This window comes from Theropithecus gelada, chromosome 2 (assembly GCF_003255815.1).
Source record: "Theropithecus gelada isolate Dixy chromosome 2, Tgel_1.0, whole genome shotgun sequence".
NCBI lineage: Eukaryota > Metazoa > Chordata > Mammalia > Primates > Cercopithecidae > Theropithecus > Theropithecus gelada.
This window is the reverse complement of record NC_037669.1, coordinates 33,470,786-33,493,073: the sequence shown is the minus strand read 5'-3', so window position 1 is coordinate 33,493,073 and position 22,288 is coordinate 33,470,786. Positions and strand designations below refer to the sequence as shown.

The following is a 22,288-nucleotide window of genomic DNA, read 5'->3' as shown; positions in this document are numbered from 1 at the left end:
ACTCATCCTTTTCTATGGCCGCATAGTATTCCATGGTGTATATGTGCCACATTCTCTTAATCCAGTCTGTCACTGATGGACATTTGGGTTGATTCCAAGTCTTTGCTATTGTGAATAGTGCCGCAATAAACATACATGTGCAGTTGTCTTTATAGCAGCATGATTTATAATCTTTGGGTATATACCCAGTAATAGGATGGCTGGGTCAAATGGTATTTCTAGTTCTAGATCCTTGAGGAATTGCCACACTGTTTTCCACAAAGGTTGAACTAGTTTACAGTCCCACTAACAGTGTAAAAGTGTTGCTATTTCTCCACATCCTCTCCAGCACCTGTTGTTTCCTGACTTTTTAATGATTGCCATTCTAACTGGTATGAGATGGTATCTCATTGTGGTTTTGATTTGCATTTCTCTGATGGCGAGTGATGATGATCATTTTTCATGTGTCTGTTGGCTGTATGAATGTCTTCTTTTGAGAAGTGTCTGTTCATATCCTTTGCCCACTTTTTGATGGGGTCATTTGTTTTTTTCTTGTAAATTTGTTTGAGTTCTTTGTAGGTTCTGGATATTAGCCCTTTTTCAGATGAGTAGATTGCAAAAATTTTCTCCCATTCTGTAGGTTGCCTGTTCACTCTGATGGTAGTTTCTTTTGCTGTGCAGAAGCTGTTTAGTTTAATTAGATCCCATTTGTCAATTTTGGCTTTTGTTTCCATTGCTTTTGGTGTTTTAGACATGAAGTCCTTGCCCATGCCTGTGTCCTGAATGGTATTACCTAGGTTTTCTTCTAGGGTTTTTATGGTATTAGGTCTAACATTTAAGTCTCTAATCCATCGTGAATTAATTTTCATATAAGGAGTAAGGAAAGGATCCAGTTTCAGCTTTCACTTATGGCTAGCCAATTTTCCCAGCACCATTTATTAAATAGGGAATCCTTTCCCCATTTCTTGTTTCTCTCAGGTTTGTCAAAAATCAGATGGCTGTGGATGTGTGGTATTATTTCTGACGGCTCTGCTCTGTTCCATTGGTCTATATCTCTGTTTTGGTACCAGTACCATGCTGTTTTGGTTACTGTAGCCTTGTAGTATAGTTTGAGGTCAGGTAGCGTGATGCCTCCAGCTTTGTTCTTTTGGCTTAGGATTGTCTTGGTAATGCGGGGTCTTTTTTGGTTCCATATGAACTTTAAAGCAGTTTTTTCCAATTCTGTGAAGAGAGTCATTGGTAGCTCAATGCAGATGGCATTGAATCTATAAATTACCTTGGGCAGTATGGCCATTTTCACGATATTGATTCTTCCTATCCGTAAGCATGATATGTTCTTCCATTTGTTTGTGTCCTCTTTTATTTCACTGAGCAGTGGTTTTTAGTTCTCCTTGAAGAGGTACTTTACATCCCTTGTAAGTTGGATTCCTAGGTATTTTATTCTCTTTGAAGCTATTGCGAATGGGAGTTCATTCATGACTTGGCTCTCTGTTTGTCTGTTACTAGTGTATAAGAATGCTTGTGATTTTTGCACATTGATTTTGTATCCTGAGACTTTGCTGAAGTTGCTTATCAGCTTAAGGAGATTTTGGACTGAGACGATGGGGTTTTCTAAATATACAATCATGTCATCTGCAAACAGGGACAATTTGACTTCTTCTTTTCCTAACTGAATACCCTTTCTCTTGCCTGATTGCCATAGCCAGAACTTCCAACACTATGTTGAATAGGAGTGGTGAGACAGGGCATCCCTGTCTTGTGCCAGTTTTCAAAGGGAATGCTTCCAGTTTTTGCCCATTCAGTATGCTATTGGCTGTGGGTTTGTCACAAATAGCTCTTATTATTTTGAGATACGTTCCATCAATACCGAATTTATTGAGAGTTTTCAGCATGAAGGGCTGTTGAATTTTGTCAAAGGCCTTTTCTGCATCTATTGAGATAATCATGTGGTTTTTGTCTTTGGTTCTGTTTATATGCTGGATTAAATTTATTGATATACGTATGTTGAACCAGCCTTGCATCCCAGGGATGAAGCCCACTTGATCATGGTGGATAAGCTTTTTGATGTGCTGCTGGATTTGGTTTGCCGGTATTTTATTGAGAATTTTTGCATGGATGTTCATCAGGGATATTGGTCTAAAATTCTCTTTTTTTGTTGTGTCTCTGCCAGGCTTTGGTATCAGGATGATGTTGGCCTCATAAAATGAATTAGGGAGGATTCCCCTTTTTCTATTGATTGGAATAGTTTAGGAAGGAATGGTACCAGCTCCTCCTTGTACCTCTGGTCGAATTTGGCTGTGAATCCATCTGGTCCTGGACTTTTTTTGGTTGGTAGGGTATTAATTATTGCCTCAATTTCAGAGCCTACTATTGGTCTATTCAAGGATTCAACTTCTTCCTTGTTTAGTCTTGGGAGAGTGTAAGTGTCCCAGAATTTATCCATTTCTTCTAGGTTTTCTAGTTTATTTCCATAGAGGTGTTTATAGTATTCTTTGATGGTAGTTTGTATTTCTTGTTTTTTTTTTTTTTTTTTTTTTGAGACGGAGTCTCACTCTGTCACCCAGGCTGGAGTGCAGTGGCTGGATCTCAGCTCACTGCAAGCTCCGCCTCCCGAGTTCATGCCATTCTCCTGCCTCAGCCTCCTGATAGCTGGGACTACAGACACGTGCCACCTCGCCTGGCTAGTTTTTTGTATTTTTTTTAGTAGAGACAGGGTTTCACCGGGTTAGCCAGGATGGCTTCGATCTCCTGACCTCGTGATCTGCCCATCTTGGCCTCCCAAAGTGCTGGGATTACAGGCTTGAGCCACCACACCCGGCCAGTAGTTTGTATTTCTGTGGGGTCAGTGGTGATATCCCCTTTATCACTTTTTATTGCGTCTATTTGATTCTTCTCTCTTTTCTTCTTTATTAGTCTTGCTAGCGGTCTGTCAATTTTGTTGATCTTTTCAAAAAACCAACTCCTGGATTCATTGATTTTTTGGAGGCTTTTTTTGTGTCTCTATCTCCTTCAGTTCTGCTCTGATCTTAGTTATTTCTTGCCTTCTGCTACCTTTTGAATGTGTTTGCTCTTGCTTCTCTAGTTCTTTTAATTGTGATGTTAGGGTGTCAATTTTAGATCTTTCCTGCTTTCTCTTGTGGGCATGTAGTGCTATAAATTTCCCTCTACACGCTGCTTTAAATGTTTTCCAGAGATTCTGGTATGTTGTATCTTTGTTCTCATTGGTTTCAAAGAACATCTTTATTTCTGCTTTCATTTCTTTATGTACCTAGTAGTCATTCGGGAGCAGGTTGTTCAGTTTCCATGTAGTTGAGCGGTTTTGATTGAGTTTCTTAGTCCTGAGTTCTAGTTTGATTGCACTGTGGTCTGAGAGACAGTTTGCTATAATTTCTGTTCTTTTATATTTGCTGGGGAGTGCTTTACTTCCAACTATGTGGTCAATTTTGGAATATGTGTGATGTGGTGCTGAGAAGAATGTATATTCTGTTGATTTGGGGTGGAGAGTTCTGTAGATGACTATTAGATCTGCATGGTGCAGGGCTGAGTTCAATTCCTGGATATCTTTGTTAACTTTCTGTCTCATTGACCTGTCTAATGTTGACAGTGGGGTGTTAAAGTCTCCCATTATTATTGTATGGGAGTCTAAGTCTCTTTGTAAGTCTCTAAGGACTTGCTTTATGAATCTGGGTGCTTCTGTATTGGACGCATATATATTTAGGATAGTTAGCTCTTCCTGATGAATTGATCCTTTTACCATTATGTAATGGCCTTCTTTGTCTCTTTTGATCTTTTATGGTTTAAAGTCTGTTTTATCAGAGACTAGGATTGCAACCCCTGCTTTTTTTTGTTTCCCATTTGCTTGGTAGATCTTCCTCAATCCCTTTATTTTGAGCCTGTGTGCATCTCTGCATGTGAGATGGGTCTCCTGAATACAGCAAACTGATGAGTCTTGACTCTTTATCCAATTTGCCAGTCTGTATCTTTTAATTGGAGCATTTAGTCCATTTACATTTAAGGTTAATATTGTTATGTGTGAACTTGATCCTGTCATTATGATATTAGCTGGTTGTTTTGCTTGTTAGTTGATGCAGTTTCTTCCTAGCATCAATGGTCTTTACATTTTGGCATGTTTTTGCAATGTCTGGTACCCGTTGTTCCTTTCCATGTTTAGTACTTCCTTCAGGATCTCTTGTAGGGCAGGCCCAGTGGTGAAAAAATCTCTAAGCATTTGCTTGTCTGTAAAGGATTTTATTTCTCCTTCACTTATGAAACTTAGTTTAGCTGGATATGAAATTCTGGGTTGAAAATTCTTTTCTTTAAGAATGTTGAATATTGGCCCCCACTCTGTTCTGGCTTGTAGAGTTTCTGCCGAGACATCTGCTCTTAATCTGATGGGCTTCCCTTTGTGGGTAACCCGACCTTTCTCTCTGGCTGCCCTTAACATTTTTTCCTTCATTTCAACTTTAGTGAATCTGACAATTAAGTGTCTTGGAGTTGTTCTTCTCGAGGAGTATATTTATGGCATTCTCTGTATTTCCTGAATTTGAATGTTGGCCTGCCTTACTAGGTTGGGGAAGTTCTCCTGGATGATATCCTGCAGAATGTTTTCCAACTTGGTTCCATTTTCCCTGTCACTTTCAGTTACGCCAATCAGACGTGGAGTTGGTCTTTTCACATAATCTCATATTTCTTGGAGGCTTTGTTAATTTCTTTTTGCTCTTTTTTCTGTACACTTCTCTTCTCGGTTCATTTCATTCATTTGATCTTCAATCACTGATACTCTTTCTTCCAGTTGATCGAGTCAGTTACTGAAGCTTGTGCATTTGTCATGTATTTCTCGTGTCATGGTTTTCATCTCTGTCCGTTCGTTTATGGTCTTCTCTGCATTGATTATTCTAGTTATCCATTCTTCCATTCTTTTTTCAAGGTTTTTAGTTTCTTTGCGCTGGGTATGTAATTCCTCATTTAGCTCTGAGAAGTTTGATCAACTGAAACCTTCTTCTCTCGACTCGTCAAAGTCATTCTCTTTCCAGCTTTGTTCCATTGCAGGTGATGAGCTGCATTCCTTTGGAGGGGGAGATGTGCTCTGATTTTTTGAATTTCCAGCTTTTCTGCACTGCTTTTTCCCCATCTTTGTGGTTTTATCTGCCTTTGGTCTTTGATGATGGTGATGTACTGATGGGATTTTGGTGTGGGTGTCCTTTCTGTTTGTTAGTTTTCCTTCTAACAGTCAGGACCCTCAGCTGTAGGTCTGTTGGAGTTTGCTTGAGGTCCACTCCAGACCCTGTTTGCTGTCTGATTCTTGCTCTGGAAGCTTCATCTCAGGAGTGTACCCAGCCGTGTGAGGTGTGAGGTGTCAGTCTGCACTTAGTTGGGGATGTCTCCCAGTTAGGCTACTCAGGGGTCAGGGACCCACTTCAGCAGGCAGTCTGTCCGTTCTCAGATCTCAGCCTCCATGCTGGGACAACCACTGCTCTCTTCAAAGCTATCAGACAGGGACATTCACATCTGCAGAGGTTTCTGCTGCTTTTTGTTTAGCTATGCCCTGTCCCCAGAGGTAGAGTCTACAGAGGCAGGCAGGCCTCCTTGAGGTGCGGTGGGCTCCACCCAATTTGAGCTTCCTGGTGGCTTTGTTTACCTACTTAAGCCTCAGCAACGGTGGGTGCCCCTCCCTCAGCCTCACTGCCACCTTGCAGTTAGGTCTCAGACTGCTGTGCTAGCAATGAGGGAGGCTCTGTGGGCATGGGACCCTCTAGGCCAGGTGTGGGATATAATCTCCTGGTATGCCATTTGCTAAGACCCTTGTTGAAGTGTAGTATTAGGGTGGGAGTTACCCGATTTTCCAGGTGTTGTTTGTCTCAGTTTCCCTTGGCCAGGAAAAGGAATTCCCTTCCCCCTTGCACTTCCCAGGTGAGGCAATGCCTCACCCTGCTTCAGCTCTCGCTGGTTGGGCTGCACCCAGTGACCAGCATCGACTGTCCGACATGCCCCAGTGAGATGAACCCGGTACCTCAGTTGAAAATGCAGCAGTCACCCATCTTCTGTGTCACTCATGCTGGGAGCTGGAGGCTGGAGCTGTTCCTATTTGGCCATCTTGGGTGCCCTTCTCGACTTTTGCAAACTTTTAACAATAACTTTTATTATTTAGTGGTGGCTTCAGGGTTTATAGTATACATGTTTCATTTATCATAGTCTACCTTTAAGTGGTATCAGGAATAGTATCAGGGTCAGGCGCGGCGACTCATACCTGTAATCCCAGCACTTTGGGAGGCCAAGGCAGGCAGATCACCCGAGGTCAGGAGTTCGAGACCAGCCTGACGAACATGGAGAAACCCCTTTGCTATTAAAAATACAAAAATTAGCTGAGTGTGGTGGCGTGTGCCTGTAGTCCCATTTACCTGCAGGAGAACTGCTTGAACCTACGAGGTGGAGGTTGCAGTGAGCTGAGATCGCACCACTGCACTCCAGCCTGGTGACAGAGTGAGACTTTGCCTTAAAAAAAAAAAAAAAAAAAAAAAAAAGGAATAGTATAAGGATTCTAGGTTGACAGTTTTTTCTTTGAATGTGTTTGAACTGTTATTCTGTCTTCTTGCTTGCTTTGATTCTAATGAGAAACTGATGTAATCCTGAGTTTTGTTCTTCTGTATATGACATGTATTTTTTTCCTTGGATGCTTTTAAGATTCTTTTATCATTTGTTCTGAGCAATTTGATTATGATGTATTTTGATTAGCTTTCTTCATGTTTCTTCTGCCAAGCTTCTGAAGGCAGGTCTGTGGGTAAAGATAGTGATAGAAGGATTAAAATAGTGATGGGAGCTTAGGGAAATTCTCTTTTGAATAAATCGGTGTTATCAATGAAGTAGGAAGCAAGGTCATTTTATGAGAATGAGACTAGGAGAAGACACATTGGGTATGAATGAAGGTATAAAACTATCATCCAGGAAAATCAGTGAACAGGGACCTGTAATGAAATGTTCAAGCATCTTTAAGGTCCTACTCAACATTAGTAATCATGAATTTAAAGTCAGCATGGTTGGGTGTTTTTTTTCAAATTCAGCTGCATGGGTGCAAACACTTAGTAAGTGTAAAGCAGGGATGGCTAATATTGGCATTTTGCCAAGTGATTACACCGATTGAGAGAGGGGCAGGGAGTTGAGGATGCAAGCAAGTGGATGATTATGTTGATTGATTATTAAATATATCTACATCAAACTTCCTCAATCAGAGTGAAAACTATTAAAGGCAGTACCTTTCCTCTAGAAGGTGTTGGGCACTTATTTGCAGATCCACACATGGGTGTATTTTAACAGCAGAAAGCTAGGGGCTAAAGGAAATTGTCTTACCAGAGCAAATAAACTGTTTTTAAATCAACTGCTTTGTAAAGTTCTTAACGTGGTCCACACAGCTCTGACTGTCCTGGATCCAGTATCAGGGCAGCCTCCCCTTCACAGCAAGTTCCCACTGTTCTCTAAACTTCAGACACACGGGACGTCTTCCTGTCCCTTGCATTTTCCACATCTTTGCACATGCAGCTCCCTCTGCAGGAATGCTTTTCCCTTCCCCACTGGCCTACTCATGTCTCAGCTTTCCTCAGTAATTCAAATATTAGTATAATAGTAAGTTAAGTATTTGATTAGAGTGTTCCTTCTTAACACTCATCATAATTTTAATTTTTGTCATTGATAACTGTATGCTACTATGCTGTAAGTTTCCCACCTTGTCTGCTTTTAGCCCCCCATAGAACCTAGCTCTCCCGCACATTTGTAGGTTGTAATAAACATTTTTTATTTTTTTATTTTTTTTTAAGACAAGGTCTTGCTTTGCCGTCCAGGCTGGAGTGCAGTGGTATGACTGCGGCTCACTACAGCTTTGACCTCCTGGGCTCAAGTGATCCTCACACCTCGGCCTCCTGAGTAGCTGGAACTACAGGCATGCTCCCACGCCCAGCTAATTTTTTAATTTTTCGTAGAGACGGGGTCTCGCCATCTTGCCTATGCTTGTCTCAAACTCCTGGGCTTAAGCAATCCTGCTTCTGTCTCCCAAAGTGCTGGGATTACACTACTAAAGATTTTTAAACAAATGAATAGAGGTGAAAGCAAACTAAGTGATACGTGAAGTCTGGTGAGGCGAGCAACATATTTCTTTTGGAGAATTCTCGAGGCACCGGTTAATGCTATATGCCTCTTCTTTAATAATCTGCCCCGAACCTTGCAAAGGCACTCCTCCCTTAGACTCAGAACCTGAGCTAGGCTTTGAGAGGAGCCTGCGCACTTGGCTCGCCGGATATACGCAAGGGCGTGGGGCGGAGCTCTGGTAACCCAGGCAACAGCCCGGAAGCCGCTGGCTGGGTTAACCTGTGGCGCGCTCCGCGGTTCCGGACCGTGAAGTTTTAGTTGCTGTGGCGGCGGCAGTCGGGAAACGGCAAGGCAAGTTGAGAAGATGGATCGGAGGCTTGTAGCTAGCAGTCCCAACGAGCCTTAGGGACCAGGGCTACCAAAAGGGTGGGGAGAACGGTGCTGGCATCTCTCTGTTCCCTGGGATCCAGGCGCCCGGTTGGGGAATCCTTACTTCAGGAAGCGCAGCCGCGGCTCAGTGTTTTGAGAGTGCAAGTGCCTGTCAGGGTGCGTGTCTGGTTGGTTGTGCGTGGCGTCAGAGCACCTCGAGTATGCGCGTGCGCACCGCCTTCGAGAGCTTTTGCACAGAGCTGGAAATTGGGGGTACTCGATTGTAGCTTTCGGGGAGTTTTCCGTGTAGCAGGAGAGAGGCAAACTATCCAGGATGCTTTGGGACCGGGAGCGTTATTTAAATCGATGGATGTCAGAGAGGGGCTTCTCAGAAGGCTCCGCCTGTATGAGTTTTGAGGAGTCCGTGAAAGTTGACCCGGTAAAGAAGAGAGTGAGCCTGACGGTGTTCGAAGCAGAGGGAAAAGAATGGTTGCAACTGTATGTGAGGCGAGAACTCGGTTTTAGGATTTGCGGGAGATGTGAGAGAACACTGGAAAGAAAGTTCAGCCGGGCCACATGGGGGAGAGGGTCTGAATGCCAAGCTGGGTTGGATTCCTCTTGACAGTGGGGAGCCATCCGAATCCAGAGGGCGTAAGGAAAGGGTTCAGATCTATTCTCTCTCCGTGTATTTAGGTAGGATTGATTCAACAGTGTTTGGAAAGAGTTCTGGTTTCTCTTTAATCAGTTTTCCGTACCAGTCAGAGTGGATTTACTAAGTCCAGTCATAACTACCCCGTTTAAAATTCTTCAGTGGTTTCCTATGGTCTTAGGATGGTGTTCAGATTGCTGTGGCTCAGAAGACTACAGTCTGCTCTCTGCCTTTCCTCCTCCTTTAACCTCTCACCCTCTCAGATCTTTGTTAATTGAACTGAATTTCTCAAACTCTTCGTAAATGCATTTTCGCTTGCCTGGAATATTCTTTCCCCTACTTCTAACTTTTATTCATATTTTAACTCTCAGTGCAAACATTTTTGGGGGTATAGAGGAGGCAGCTTTTTCTTACTGCGTAGAATTAGTTGGGTACTTTCATGGCAGACAGAATTTACTTCCCATGCTGCCCTTTTGTTGTAAATACTTGTTTAATTGCGGTCCTCTTAGAAACGCTTAACTCTGCAAGGGCATAGACTATTCTGCTTTCTTGTTGTATCTGGTGCCTCACCCTTAGGTGGTGCTTTCAAAATATTAGTTTAATTAATAGATGGATGGTGACGTCAGTGAGTGAAGAGTGAAAGGGAGACTAATTAGAATAACGAGAGCCTGAATAAAAATATTTTTAGTAGAGATGGAGAAGAGCGGGCAGGAGAGATTTTTAGGGAAAAAGTTAATAGATTCTGTTATCTGATTCACTAAGAGATAAGGAACAGAGGTGATGCTGAGGTTTTAAACTAGAGCAACTAGAAGGATTGTAATTCTGTAAATTCAGCTTAATTCAACATATTTATCGAGTTAACCAGTTATATATCAGCAAGTAGAGATTTGGGGTATGATGATGAGCTTTATTTTGATACACTGTATTTGTGATATTTGGCAGATTTGTACAATAGGTAGTTAGAAATGAGCATTTGGTGGTTTTGTTTTGTTTTTGTTTATTTGTTTATTTTAAGAGACAGAGCCTCACTCCATAACCCAGGCTGGAGTGCAGGAGTGCCATCTTAACTCACTGCAGCCTCCAACTCCTGGGCTCAAGCAGTCCTCCCATCTCAGCCTCCTGAGTAGCTGGAACTATAGGCACTCACCGCCACTCCTGGCTAATTAAAAAAAATTTTTTTTAGAGACAGGGTCTTGCTATGTTGCACAGGCTGGTCTTGAACTTCCTACCTCAAGCGATCCTCCTGCTTCAGCCTCCCGAGTTGCTGGGATTACAGATGCGAGCCACTGTGTTTCATGTTTTGTGGAAAGGTGTGAATCATTGATTTGGAACTCATTTTCACAGTGTGTTTTTGTGTCCATACATTCATAGCTTTGCTCAAGGGAGTAGGTGAAGTCACTGAGGGAGGATGTGAACTGCCCCTTTGTGATCAAGAAAACAGCTCCATGAGAGCTGGCACCATATTAGACTTGTTTACTGATATCTTGGTTTATTTAGTTTACTTGTATCTCTAATGCCTAGCTAGTGCCTGGTGTGTACTGCACTCCCCCAAATAATTATTGAATGAAAGAGAGGGTATCTAATGGAAAGACAAGAGGGATGAGAACTGAGATAGAACTGGGTGGAGATCCTTGATTAAATTGTGTGTGTGGAGGGGGACAATAGAGCCGGTGAAGAAAAGGAGAAAAGAATAGAAGAGGCCGGGTGTGGTAGCTCATGCCTGTAATCCCAGCACTTTGGGAGGCCGAGCTGGGTGGATCATAAGGTCAAGAGATCGAGACCATCCTGACCAACATGGTGAAACCCCGTCTCTATTAAAAATACAAAAATTAGCTGGGCGGGGTGGCAGGTGCCTGTAGTCCCAGTGACTCGGGAGGCTGAGGAAGGAGAATCACTTGAACCTGGGAGGCGGAGATTGCACTGAGCTGTCGCACCACTGCACTCCAGCCTGGGTGACGGAGCGAGACTCTGTCTCAAAAAAAAAAAAAAAAGAAGAAGAAAAGCAGGAGAAAGGGTGTCCTGGAAGCCAAGAGAGGAGAGGGCTTCTAGGATTGAGAGTGTGCAGAGCTGGAAAGGGCCATTAGTATTTCAGTTTCTCCAAACAGGCATAGATTTTCTTGGCTGTGTTAATTTTAATATTTGATGTCTTAACACTGTAAACCATCAGAATATCTCTAGTCTCACATTTTAACAATAAACTATAGCACACTTATGATCTCTGGTTTCTGTAAGTGGCACAAAATTCCTTTTTTAGACCAAAACATCTGATCCTTGGTTAAGAAAAATGTGGTTACTATTATTGGTGGTGTTCAAGAGAATGCTTTTCTGCTGGGTGTGGTGGCTCACGCTTGTAATCCCAGCACTCTGGGAGGCCAAGGCAGGTGGATCACGAGATCAGGAGTTCGAGACCAGCCTGACCAACATGGTGAAACCCCGTCTCTACTAAAAATACAAAAATTAGCCGGGCATGGTGGTGCACGTCTGTAATCCCAGCTACTCAGGAGGCTGAGGGAGGAGAATTGCTTGAACCCGGGAGTCGGAGGTTGCAGTGAGCTGAGATCATGTCACTGCACTCTAGCCTGGCGACAGAGCAAGACTCCAACTCAAAAAAAAAAGAACGCTTTTCAGTGCAAATTGGGGTCAGAGTTTTTATAATTAATAAAACTTGGAGGTAGAACTAAGGATTAGTAAATACAGGTGCTAAAGTGTACCTTTTCATGAAGTTGGATGGCAAGAGAAGGGCAAAGATGGGATAGCAGCTTAACTATACCTGTGTCATCCTACCATACACAGGTAGTAAATTACCACAGATTTAGTGGCCTAAAACAATGACTATTTATCATTTCACAATTTCTGTGGGTTATGAGTTTGGACATGGCTTAGTTAGAGTCTCTGCTTAGGGTCTTCTAAAGCTGTAATCAAGTTGTGGCCAGTCTGCATTCTGATCTGGAAGTTTAGCTTCTGAATAAGTAAAATATTCTAAATGTAACCTGAAATAATATTTTCCCCATTTTTAAGAGTAACATAGGTTCATTATAGAAAGTTTGGGAAAGACAGAAGCAAAGAGAGGTAACCCAATTCTGGCAAACTTTTCCAGCAGGTGCTTTACAGTCAGTCAGACCTGGTCTTGAGTGTCAGCTCTTGGCTCTGCCTATTATTATTTGTATGACTTTGAGCTATATACTTTCTCTAAGCCTCTTTTTAAATTTTTTTAAATTTTAATATTCTTAATATTTTAAAATTCTGTTTCAAGTTCCAAGGTACACGTGCGGTATAGGCAGGTTTGTTTCATAGGTAAACGTGTGTCATAGTGGTTTGCTGCATCTATCAATCCATCACCTAGGTATTAAATCTAGTGTGCATTAACTATTTTTCCTGATACTCTCCCTCCCCTCACCCATCTGCTGCCCGACAGGCCCCAGTGTGTGTTGTTCCTCTCCCTGTGTCCTTGTGTTCTCATTGTTCAGCACTCACTTATAAGTGAGAACTTGTGGTGTTTGGTTTTCTGTTCCTGCATTCGTTTGCCAAGGATAATGGCTTCCAGCTCCATTCATGTCCCTGCGAAGGACATGACCTCGTTCCTTTTTATGGCTGCATAGTATTCCATGATGTGTATGTACCACATGTCTTTATCCAGTCTGTCAATGATGGGTATTTGGGTTGGTTCCATGTCTTTGCTATTGTGAATAGTGCTGCAGTGAACGTATATGTGCATGTATCTTTATAATTGAATGATTTATTTTCCTTTGGGTATATACCCATTAATGTGATTACTGGGTCAAATGGTATTTCTGGTTCTAGGTCTTTGAGGGATCGCCACACTGTCTTCCACAATGGTTGAACTAATTTGCATTTCCACCAACAGTGTAAAATTGTTCCTGTTCCTCCACAGTCTTGCCAGCATCTGTTGTTTCTTGACTTTTTAATAATCGCCATTCTAACTGGCATGAGATGGTATCTTATTGCAGTTTTGATTTGCATTTTTCTAACAATCAGTGATGTTGACTTTTTTTCATATGTTTGTTGGCTGCATAAATGCCTTCTTTTGAGAAGTGTGTGTTCATGTCCTTTGCACACTTTTTAATGGGGTTGTTTTTTTCTTATAAATTTGTTTAAGTTCCTTGTAGACTCTGGATATTAGCCCTTTGTCAGATGGAGAGATTGCAAAATTTTTCTCCAGTTCTGTAGGTTGTCCATTTGCTCTGGTGATAGTTTCTTTTGCTGTGCAGAAGCTCTTTAGATTAATTAGATCCCATTTGTTAAGTTTTGCTTTTGTTGCAATTGCTTTTGACATTTTCATCATGAAATCTTTGCCTGTGTGTATGTGCTGAAAGGTATTGCTTAGATTTTCTTCTGGGGTTTTTATAGTTTTGGGTTTTACAGTTAAGCCTTTAGTCATCCTGAGTTGATTTTTGTATATGGTGTAAGGAAGGGGTCCATGTCTACGTGGACCCTATACCCATTAGCAGTCACTCTCCATTCTATGCTCCCTCTAGATGCTGGCGATCACTAATCTATGTCTCTGTGGATTTACTTATTCTGGACACATCATATCAATGATATCAAGCAATAGAGGGCCTTCTGTGTTTAGAACACTTTCAAGATTCATTCACGTTGTACATCATTGCTTATTATTGCGAAGTAATACTCCATTGTGTAGATATACCACATTTATTAATACATTCATCAGTTGGTGGACATTTAGGATGTCTCTACTTTTTGTCTGTTCAAAATGCTGCTGTAACCTTTTATGTACAAGTTTTTATGTGGACATATGTTTTTAGTTCTCTTGGATGTAAATATGCGAGTTGAATTGCTGGGTCATGTGGTAACTGTGTGTTTAACTTCTTGAGGAATTGCCAGCTGTTTCCAAAGTGCCTACACCATTTTACATTCCATGAACAATATGTGAGGATTCTAGTTTTTCCATATTCTTGTCAGTGCTTCTTGTTGTCCATCTTTTTGATTATAGCCATCCTAGTCAGTTTGACGTGGTACCTCATTGTGGGTTTGATTGGCATTTCCCTAATGACTAATTACGTTGAACATCTTTTCATGTGTTTATTAGCTGTCTATAGTATCTTCCTTGGAGGAACGTGTATTTAAGTCCTATGTGCATTTTTAAATCGGATTTTTAAAATTGTTGAGTTGTAAAAATTCTTTATATAGTGTGGATTCAAGTCCTTTATCAGATAAAGGATTTGCAGATACTTTCTCCCATTCTATTGGTTGTCTTCATTTTCTTGATTGTGCCTTCGAAGCACAAAAATTCTTAATTTTGATTAACTCCAATTTATTATTTTCTTTGGTTGCTTATGCTTTTTGTGTCATTTCTAAGAAACCGTTGTTTAACCCAAGGCTCATGAAGATTTACTCTTATGTTTTCTTTTAAGCATTTTGTAGTTTTAGCTCTTACATTTAAATCCATGATTCAATTTAATTTTTGAATATGGTTTGAGGTAGGAGTCCAACTTCATTCTTTTTCATATGAGTATCCAGTTGTCCCAGCACTATCTCTTGAAAAGACTATTCTTTCCCTATTGAATTGTCTTGGCACCCTTGTTGAAAATAAACTGACCATAAATGTAAGAGTTTGTTTTAGACTCTTAGTTCTATTATATTCCGTATCTTTTTAAATGGTACTTATGGCTCTGCTACTTACTAACTGTGTGACCTTCATGGTTGGTTAACCTTTGTCTCTTAGTTTTCTCATCTGTAAAATGAAGAATAAATAGTGAGTACCTCATGGGGTTATTGTGAGGATTCAAGAAAATAATGTTTAAAGAGCATAGAATAGTATCTGGCTTATAGTAAGCACACAGTATGTGTTAGCCGATGCCATCATTACCACTGCTGCTATCTCATCATTACCATCATAAAACTTAAATATTATTTTCTAACTTGTATGTGACTTGTTTTCTTTGGCTGAATTGTAAATGCTGAGATTAGATACCGTGTTTAAGAAGTGAATGTTCTTAAGAGAGTACAGAGTGCAAGGAAGATTGAGGGCAAACTCTTAAGAAATACTTGTATTTAGACATTTTTATTATAGTAGACAATTTTTTTTTTTTTTTAAAGTACTTAAGGAAAATACTAGAGTCCTTGTTTTAGGCTTATTGGGAGTAAGGGGGTCAGCTGGAAATTCCTGTAATTATTTAGGTAGGTTAAAAGGGTCTGCAATAGTAGTCATGTATATGTATTGCTTTTTAAAAGTCATATATATGTATTGTAAAATCCTGGCGTTCGAGGACTATGGGTCTTTTTCTAATTTGGTATAATGTGTAGTCTAGTGTCCTTAGCATTGCTGCTTAAACAGTGGCAAGCTAATGTTGGCAATTTAAAAATTATAGTTTAAAATCAATAATTATTAATTTATTTATCAGCAATAGAAAAAAATCAATAATTAGTACCATTTAGCATTATGTGACAGATATGTTAGAAGTGATATCATACCTCATTTGTTCTCTAAAGTTTAGCTACTTTTATTTTCAAGTAAGCACATATGTACCTGGTAGTGATTTTAAGTGTTAGAGTGCTTGAAAAAGAACTCCAACTCTCTTTTGCCCTTTCCTTCCTTCACCTTATGTTCATATTGTTAGCTTGTGACTGGGCTATTTTCTACTAATTGTGAATTTGTGTAACTGATGACAAAGCTTTTGACGACTGTCTTAGTTCTCTGCTTTAGGCCATAATTTCTGCATTCCTAGAGTTCACTGTTATTCAAATATATAAAAGTTATTGACTTAAGACCTCTTTTATTATAATTATCAGTACCAACTTTTATTAGTTGTAAAATGAAAGAAGTAAGTATTTTATTTTGATAGGCCGTTCGTTTTATCATGCTTAAATTTTTCTTCTGGCATTTTAAAATTTGTTTTTTTTTTCAGGTATCTTTCCCCACTCTGGTGATGCTTATTGTTTTTTCTTGTATTTTAAAATTGTGATGTGATTATTATTCCTAGATGTCATTTGTCAGAGTGAACCGCTGTGGTCCCCGAGTTGGTGTAAGAAAGACACCAAAAGTAAAGAAGAAGAAAACTTCAGTGAAACAAGAATGGGATGTGAGTATAGGTGGCATAGTAAATAATGTAACGTTACTCTGGAGAAATGGACACAGTGATACGGCCCTAGTCATGCAAGATGGTATTCTGAATGGGGCTCATCATGTCATAGGGTGGAATAGGTTTTGGGCATGTGATATTCTAGGTCTTGGAGGGAAGAGCAGAATCCTTTGGGGGAGGTTTTAAGAATACACACGCCTAGGCTGTAACCTCTATATTCTTTGAAGAACTGGAATCTTAAGGGGATGGAGAGCATATTAAAAAAAAAAGTCTTCTCACTTTCACTCTGAGAACTCACTGCATAAAGGCAACTCTAGCTCACTGGTGTCACTGAAGTCTGTGAATTTTTTCGGTACCTTTTTAAGGTTTGCTCAGAGCAACCAGTGATATCATAACCATGTGAGTACCATGGTTGAAAAAAATAGGTGACCTTTGCTGTCTTATCCCATGAATTGCTCACTTCCAGAGGTTGATCAGTTTCAGAACAAATGTTCTCTTATGGTATAAGACAAGTCTCAAGTACCTGTAACATATATTCTCTGGCTCCTAACCTGAATATTGCCTGGTGTTACCAAGGCGATTTATATCTTTTTTTTTAAGAGACAGGGTCATGTCCTGTCAACCAGGCTGGAGTGGTGTGATGCCATCATAGCTCACTGCAGCCTCAAACTCCTGAACTCCAGCAATCCTCTTGCCTTAGCCTCCTGAGTAGCTAGGACCATAGGCATGCACCACCACCCTGGCTAACTTAAAAAAATATTTTTTGTAGAGACAGGTCCTTGCCGTGTTCCCCAGGTTGGTCTTAAACTCCTAGCCTCAAGCAATCCTCTTGCCTTGGCTTCCCAAAGTGCTGGGATTATAGGTGAGCCATTGCACCCAGCTAGATTTCTGTCTTTTGTAACCTGATACTTTGGTTTGGACTATGAGATTTTAAGTGCCTTTACTTTCCATTGCGAAGAGTAACTAGTTAGGAATTAGTTTGGATCTCAGGGATTCTTTTGGAATTGGAATCTTCTGGTTTGCAACCCACCATGTTAGCCAGATATCCTGGGCAAACTGACAGCCTTTGAAGTGGGGCAGCAGGACTTCTCTGTGTTTAGATTGTTTTGTTGCTGTCTGATTGGCTATAAAATTTTAATAACAAGGATGTGACTCTAAGATAAGGAAACTGATAAATAGGAAAAAAATTATGTGATAACATATTTTCCGCTTCAGAGTGGTTACTTTGAGAAGTTCAGTACAGTTGACCTTTGAACAACATGAGTTTGAGCTGCATGGGTTCATTTATACATGAATTTTTAAAAAATAAATACAGTTGGCTGTATCCTGGGGTTCCACCTCTATAACGAAAGGTGGTTTGAAAATACAATATTTTCAGGATGTAAAACCCATATACGGAGAGCCAATTAGATGGGATTTGAGTATGTGTGGATTTTGGTGTATGTGGGTGTCCTGGATACTGTGGGATGACTGCATTTATTCCAATATGCCAGTATTGCTCAAAACTTAATTGAAACCTATCATTTGAAATTGCATTAAGAACCTTCCTCATTTACTTTTTATTGTCTGCAGTGCTGGAAAAATCTTTTGTTATTTGAAGGTAGACTGAACTTGGAAAATAGTCATAAGTCATTTGGAGTAAATGGTTAATGATGGAGAAGAGATCAAACTGATTAATACTATCTTGATAAAAATAGTGAGACATTTTCTGAAATGGCTTATAGACTAGGTTTAAATGCAATGTCAAAAGAAAATGGTTTTAAGCAAGAGTAGTATTGATGGAATTATTATTTTCTTCCATAAGAACAAATTTTAAGCCTATCACTTATTTGTATGCCTAAGTTTTTAAATGATTATTAAAAATAATTCTCATGATCCTGTAGTTGTACCTTGTACCTTTCTTTTCCTTTTCCTTTTTTTTTTTTCCTTTTTTTGAGACAAGGTCTCACTCTATTGCCCAGGCTGGCCTCAAACTCCTGGGCTCATGATGGGATCTTCCTGCCTCGGCCTCATGAACCTCCTGAGTAGCTGAGACTGCAAGTGCACACCACCATGCCTGGCTCTTGTACTTTTCTAAATCATTGTAAAAGTAATAACAGTTTTCATACAGAAAAGCCTTGAGCCAAATATAAATCATGGCCAAAAAGTGTAGTCTTTGATCAGAAGCCATTTTTGACTGTTTGTATTCCTCATCACTTAGAAGTAAAACTAACTTGTTTTATTTCCTGCCTTGCCAAATCTGTGTAGCACAATGGCTGAAGTTGCCTTGGAAAGGGCCAAGTTACAGGGTTACTACTTAGAGCTGTGCAGCCTGTGTGCCACACAATTTCAAGGGGTGCTATTTACATGGACTCTGATATTAATGTTAACTTATGGAGTTGTGCAGGGTAGTAGCCCTGCCATGTTAGTTTAGTGCCTGTTAATTTAAGTGACTGTTTTCACATTTTATAAAATTATGCATTGCCCTCAAATTTCATCTTTCATTGTAGTAGCATCAATGCTTAAGATGTTTGCAGACACAAATTGAACCTCTCTGTAGTGATCACACTGTCTTTTTTTTTTTTTTTTTGAGATAGAGACTTGCTTTGTTGCTGAGGCTGGAGTGCAGTGGCACAATCTCAGCTCACTGCAGCCTCCACCTCCTGGGTTCAAGCGATTCTCCTGCCCCAGCCTCCTGAGTAGCTGGAATTACAGGCGCCCACCACCAGGCCTAGCTAATTTTTATATTTTTAGTAGAGACTGAGTTTTGCCACGTTGGCCAGGCTGTTCTTGAACTCCTGAGCTCAGGTGATCCACCCGCCTCAGCCTCCCAAAGTGCTGGGATTACAGGCATGAGCCTCTGTGCCCAGCCAGTGAACACAATTTTTTTTAGGAACCTTTAGTGTTGCATTGTGGAATCCTGGGATTCCATAGACTACAGTGTGAAAATTAAAACTTTAGTTAAACTTACTCATTTTGAATATATACTACCATTTATTCATATGTCATATATTCATTTTGAATATTTTCATTGTTTTAATATAATGTATGACTGCTTGGTGAATACAGTACTTATTTTCTGTAAGACATCTAAAATTAGTCTGTTATTTTCTATAAATAGGACACCTAAAACTAATATGTGTTCATATCTAAATTGAGAATACTGGTTCCCAGAAAGAAAAAATTTTTGGTCCCAGGATTTTGAAACCATTTTAGCCATTAAAATCCAATAAATGTGTATATTTTATAAGAAAACTTTTTTTTTTTTTTAAAGAAAGGCCACCTTTTTTTACAGAATACTGTGACTGATCTAACAGTTCATCGGGCAACTCCTGAAGATCTGGTGAGTTTAATATCAAAACTTAAGTCATTTATTCAGTGTTTTATTTGGTATTTGACTTGTAACCTTTAGAATAGAAACTATAGGCGCTTCCTGGAAGTTGTTCAGTTATGTTTAATCTTGTTTACGTCTATGTAAAATCAAAAAGCCTGGCTTCTGTACTTCCTGATTTTAGCTAGGAATGTCAATTAGTATGTATTAGAGTTTCATTAAATATGTTGTGTTTATAGTTGAAATCTCTTCAGTCTAGTACTGCCCTATATATATCTATCTATCCGCCTTTTAAAAAATCTATAGATAGCTTCAGCATTATTTATTACTTCCCTATACAAACATACTGTTCTAGTCAATGTAATAATTTATCCCTTGAGTGTGCCATGTGTATTTCCATGTCTGAGCCCCCATTCCTTACTTGGAACAGTTTCTGTACCTTCTTCTCTACCTGTTCAAATCTTAGTTTACTTCCTTATCTTAGTTCAAATCCTACTTTTTTTTTTTTTAAGTTTCCACTTAGGTTTTTTTTTTTTAGATTTATTGAGATATAGTTAGCATACCATAAAATTTACCTGTTTAATGTGTACAGTTTGGTGATTTTTGGTATATTCAGAGTTGTGCAACCACTGTCACTAATTTTGGAATGTTTTCTTTACCCCAAAATGAAACCCTGTACCCATTAACAGTCATTCCTTGTGCCCAGTTCTTCCCAGTTTGTGGCAATGACCAATGTACTTCATGCTTTTATGTATTTACGTATTCTGGTCGTTTCATATACGTGGAATACAACACGTGACCTTTTATGTCTAGCTTCTTTGTCTTAGCATAATATTTTCAAGGTTCATCCCTGTCGTAGCACGTATCAGTCTCTGCCCATTGCAGTCTCCACCTCCTGGGCTCAAGCCATCTCCACCTCAGCCTCTTGAGTACCTGGGACTACAGGTGTATGCCACCACACCTGGCTAATTTTTGTATTTTTTGTAGACACTGGATTTTGCCATCTTTCCCAGGCTGGTCTCGAACTCCTGGGCTCAAGCAATCTGCCCACCTCAGCCTTCCAAAGTGCTGGGATTATAGGCGTGAGCCACCACGCCTAGCTCATATTAGTTCTATATTCCTTATAATTGCCAAATTATATTCCATTGTATGGATCTACCATTTTATTTATCTGTTGTTCAGTTGGTGGACATTGCATTGTTTCTGCTTTTGTGTTGTTAGGAATAACGCTGCTGTGAACATTCATGTACAAGTTTTTGTGTGAACATATTCAGTTCTTTTATATGTATACATCTAGGAGTAAAATTGCTGAGTCATGTAATTTCTCCATATTTAACTTTCTAAATAATTGTCAAACTGTTTTACAAAGTGGCTGCACCATTTGCATCCCCACCAGCATGTATGAGGCTTCCAGTTTCCCCACATTGTTACTGTCACCTTTTTCACTTTAGCTCTCTTAGTAGGTGTAAAGTGCTGTCTCATGCGGTTTCAATTTGCATTTCCCTAATGATAAATGATGTTAAGCATCTTTTTATGAACTTTTCGGCCATTTGTAATATATTCTTTGGAGAAATGTCTATTCAAATACCTTCGTCATTTAAAAATTGGATTATTTGTGCTTGTATTATTGAGTTATAAAAATTATATATGTATTCTGGATATAAGTTCCTTATCAGATATAATTTGCAAGTATTTTCTCCCATTTTCTTAGTTGTTTTTTCAGTTTCTTTATGGTGTCCTTTAAGCAGGGAAGTTTTTAATTTTGATGAAGTCAAATTTACCTGCTTTTTATTTTGTCACATGAGTTTTTAGTATTATATCTAAGAAACTGTTACCTAACCCAAGATTCACAGAGACATACTCCTGTGTTTTCTTCTAAGAGTTTCATAGTTGTAGTTCTTATATGTAGAACTATGATTCATTGTAAGTTAATTTTTCTGTACGGTGTGTGGTGGGAGGGGGGCCCAACTTTGCTAATGGATAATCATTGTCCAAACAGCATTTATTGGAAAGACTATTCTTTCCCCCTTGAATTATCTTAGAACTCTTGTTGAAAAATCGCTTTTCCATAAATATAAACGTTTATTCAGCACTCTCAATTCTATTTCACTGATTTACACGTCAGTCCTTATGTCAGTACCACATTGTCTTGATTACTATAGTTTTCTAGTAAGTTTGAAGTCCTGTTTTTGAAACTGACCAGCAGTTATCTCCTCTGAACTATTACTACCTAACTAAGGCATTGAGTATATGACATCTAATGTATATCATTTGTCTTTATATGGATATGCCCAATCTCCATGGGCAGATTGTTAATGCTTTTGAGAGATACGGACCATATCCTATACACCTTTGTGTACCTGGGAGTCTTAATCCTAGTAGGTGCTCATTAACTATTTACTGAGAATAATAATGATGCCCAACTGACTTAATATTTTTTAAATGAAAAATTTCAAACTCAAGGGAAAATGGAGACAAAAATAGAAATAACTGCCATGTACTGTTCACCCAGATAGAATAGTTATTAAAAATTTGCCGGCCGGGCGCGGTGGCTCAAGCCTGTAATCCCAGCACTTTGGGAGGCCGAGACGGGCGGATCACGAGGTCAGGAGATCGAGACCATCCTGGCGAACACAGTGAAACCCCGTCTCTACTAAGAAATACAAAAAATAGCCGGGCGAGATGGCGGGCGCCTGTAGTCCCAGCTACTCGGGAGGCTGAGGCCGGAGAATGGCATGAACCCGGGAGGCGGAGCTTGCAGTGAGCTGAGATCCGGCCACTGCACTCCAGCCTGGGCTACAGAGCGAGACTCCGTCTCAAAAAAAAAAAAAAAAAAAAAAAAAA

At 39.9% G+C, this 22,288-nt stretch overlaps 1 protein-coding gene across 2 annotated transcripts in view; it reads left to right on the top strand.

Annotated features, from left to right (window-relative positions):
* The first annotated feature begins 8,300 nt into the window (after nucleotides 1-8,300).
* SPICE1 (spindle and centriole associated protein 1) overlaps nucleotides 8,301-22,288 on the top strand; it is a 70,546-nt gene continuing 56,558 nt past the window's right edge. The window contains exons 1-3 of one of the 2 annotated variants that reach the window (XM_025377870.1): nucleotides 8,301-8,406; nucleotides 16,036-16,134; nucleotides 19,409-19,456. In XM_025377870.1, the coding sequence (XP_025233655.1) occupies nucleotides 16,036-16,134; nucleotides 19,409-19,456 (147 nt within the window). In that variant the 5' untranslated portion in view covers nucleotides 8,301-8,406. Of the gene's footprint in view, nucleotides 8,590-16,035; nucleotides 16,135-19,408; nucleotides 19,457-22,288 lie in introns of both variants that reach the window. The other variant, XM_025377871.1, reaches the window with a different exon arrangement.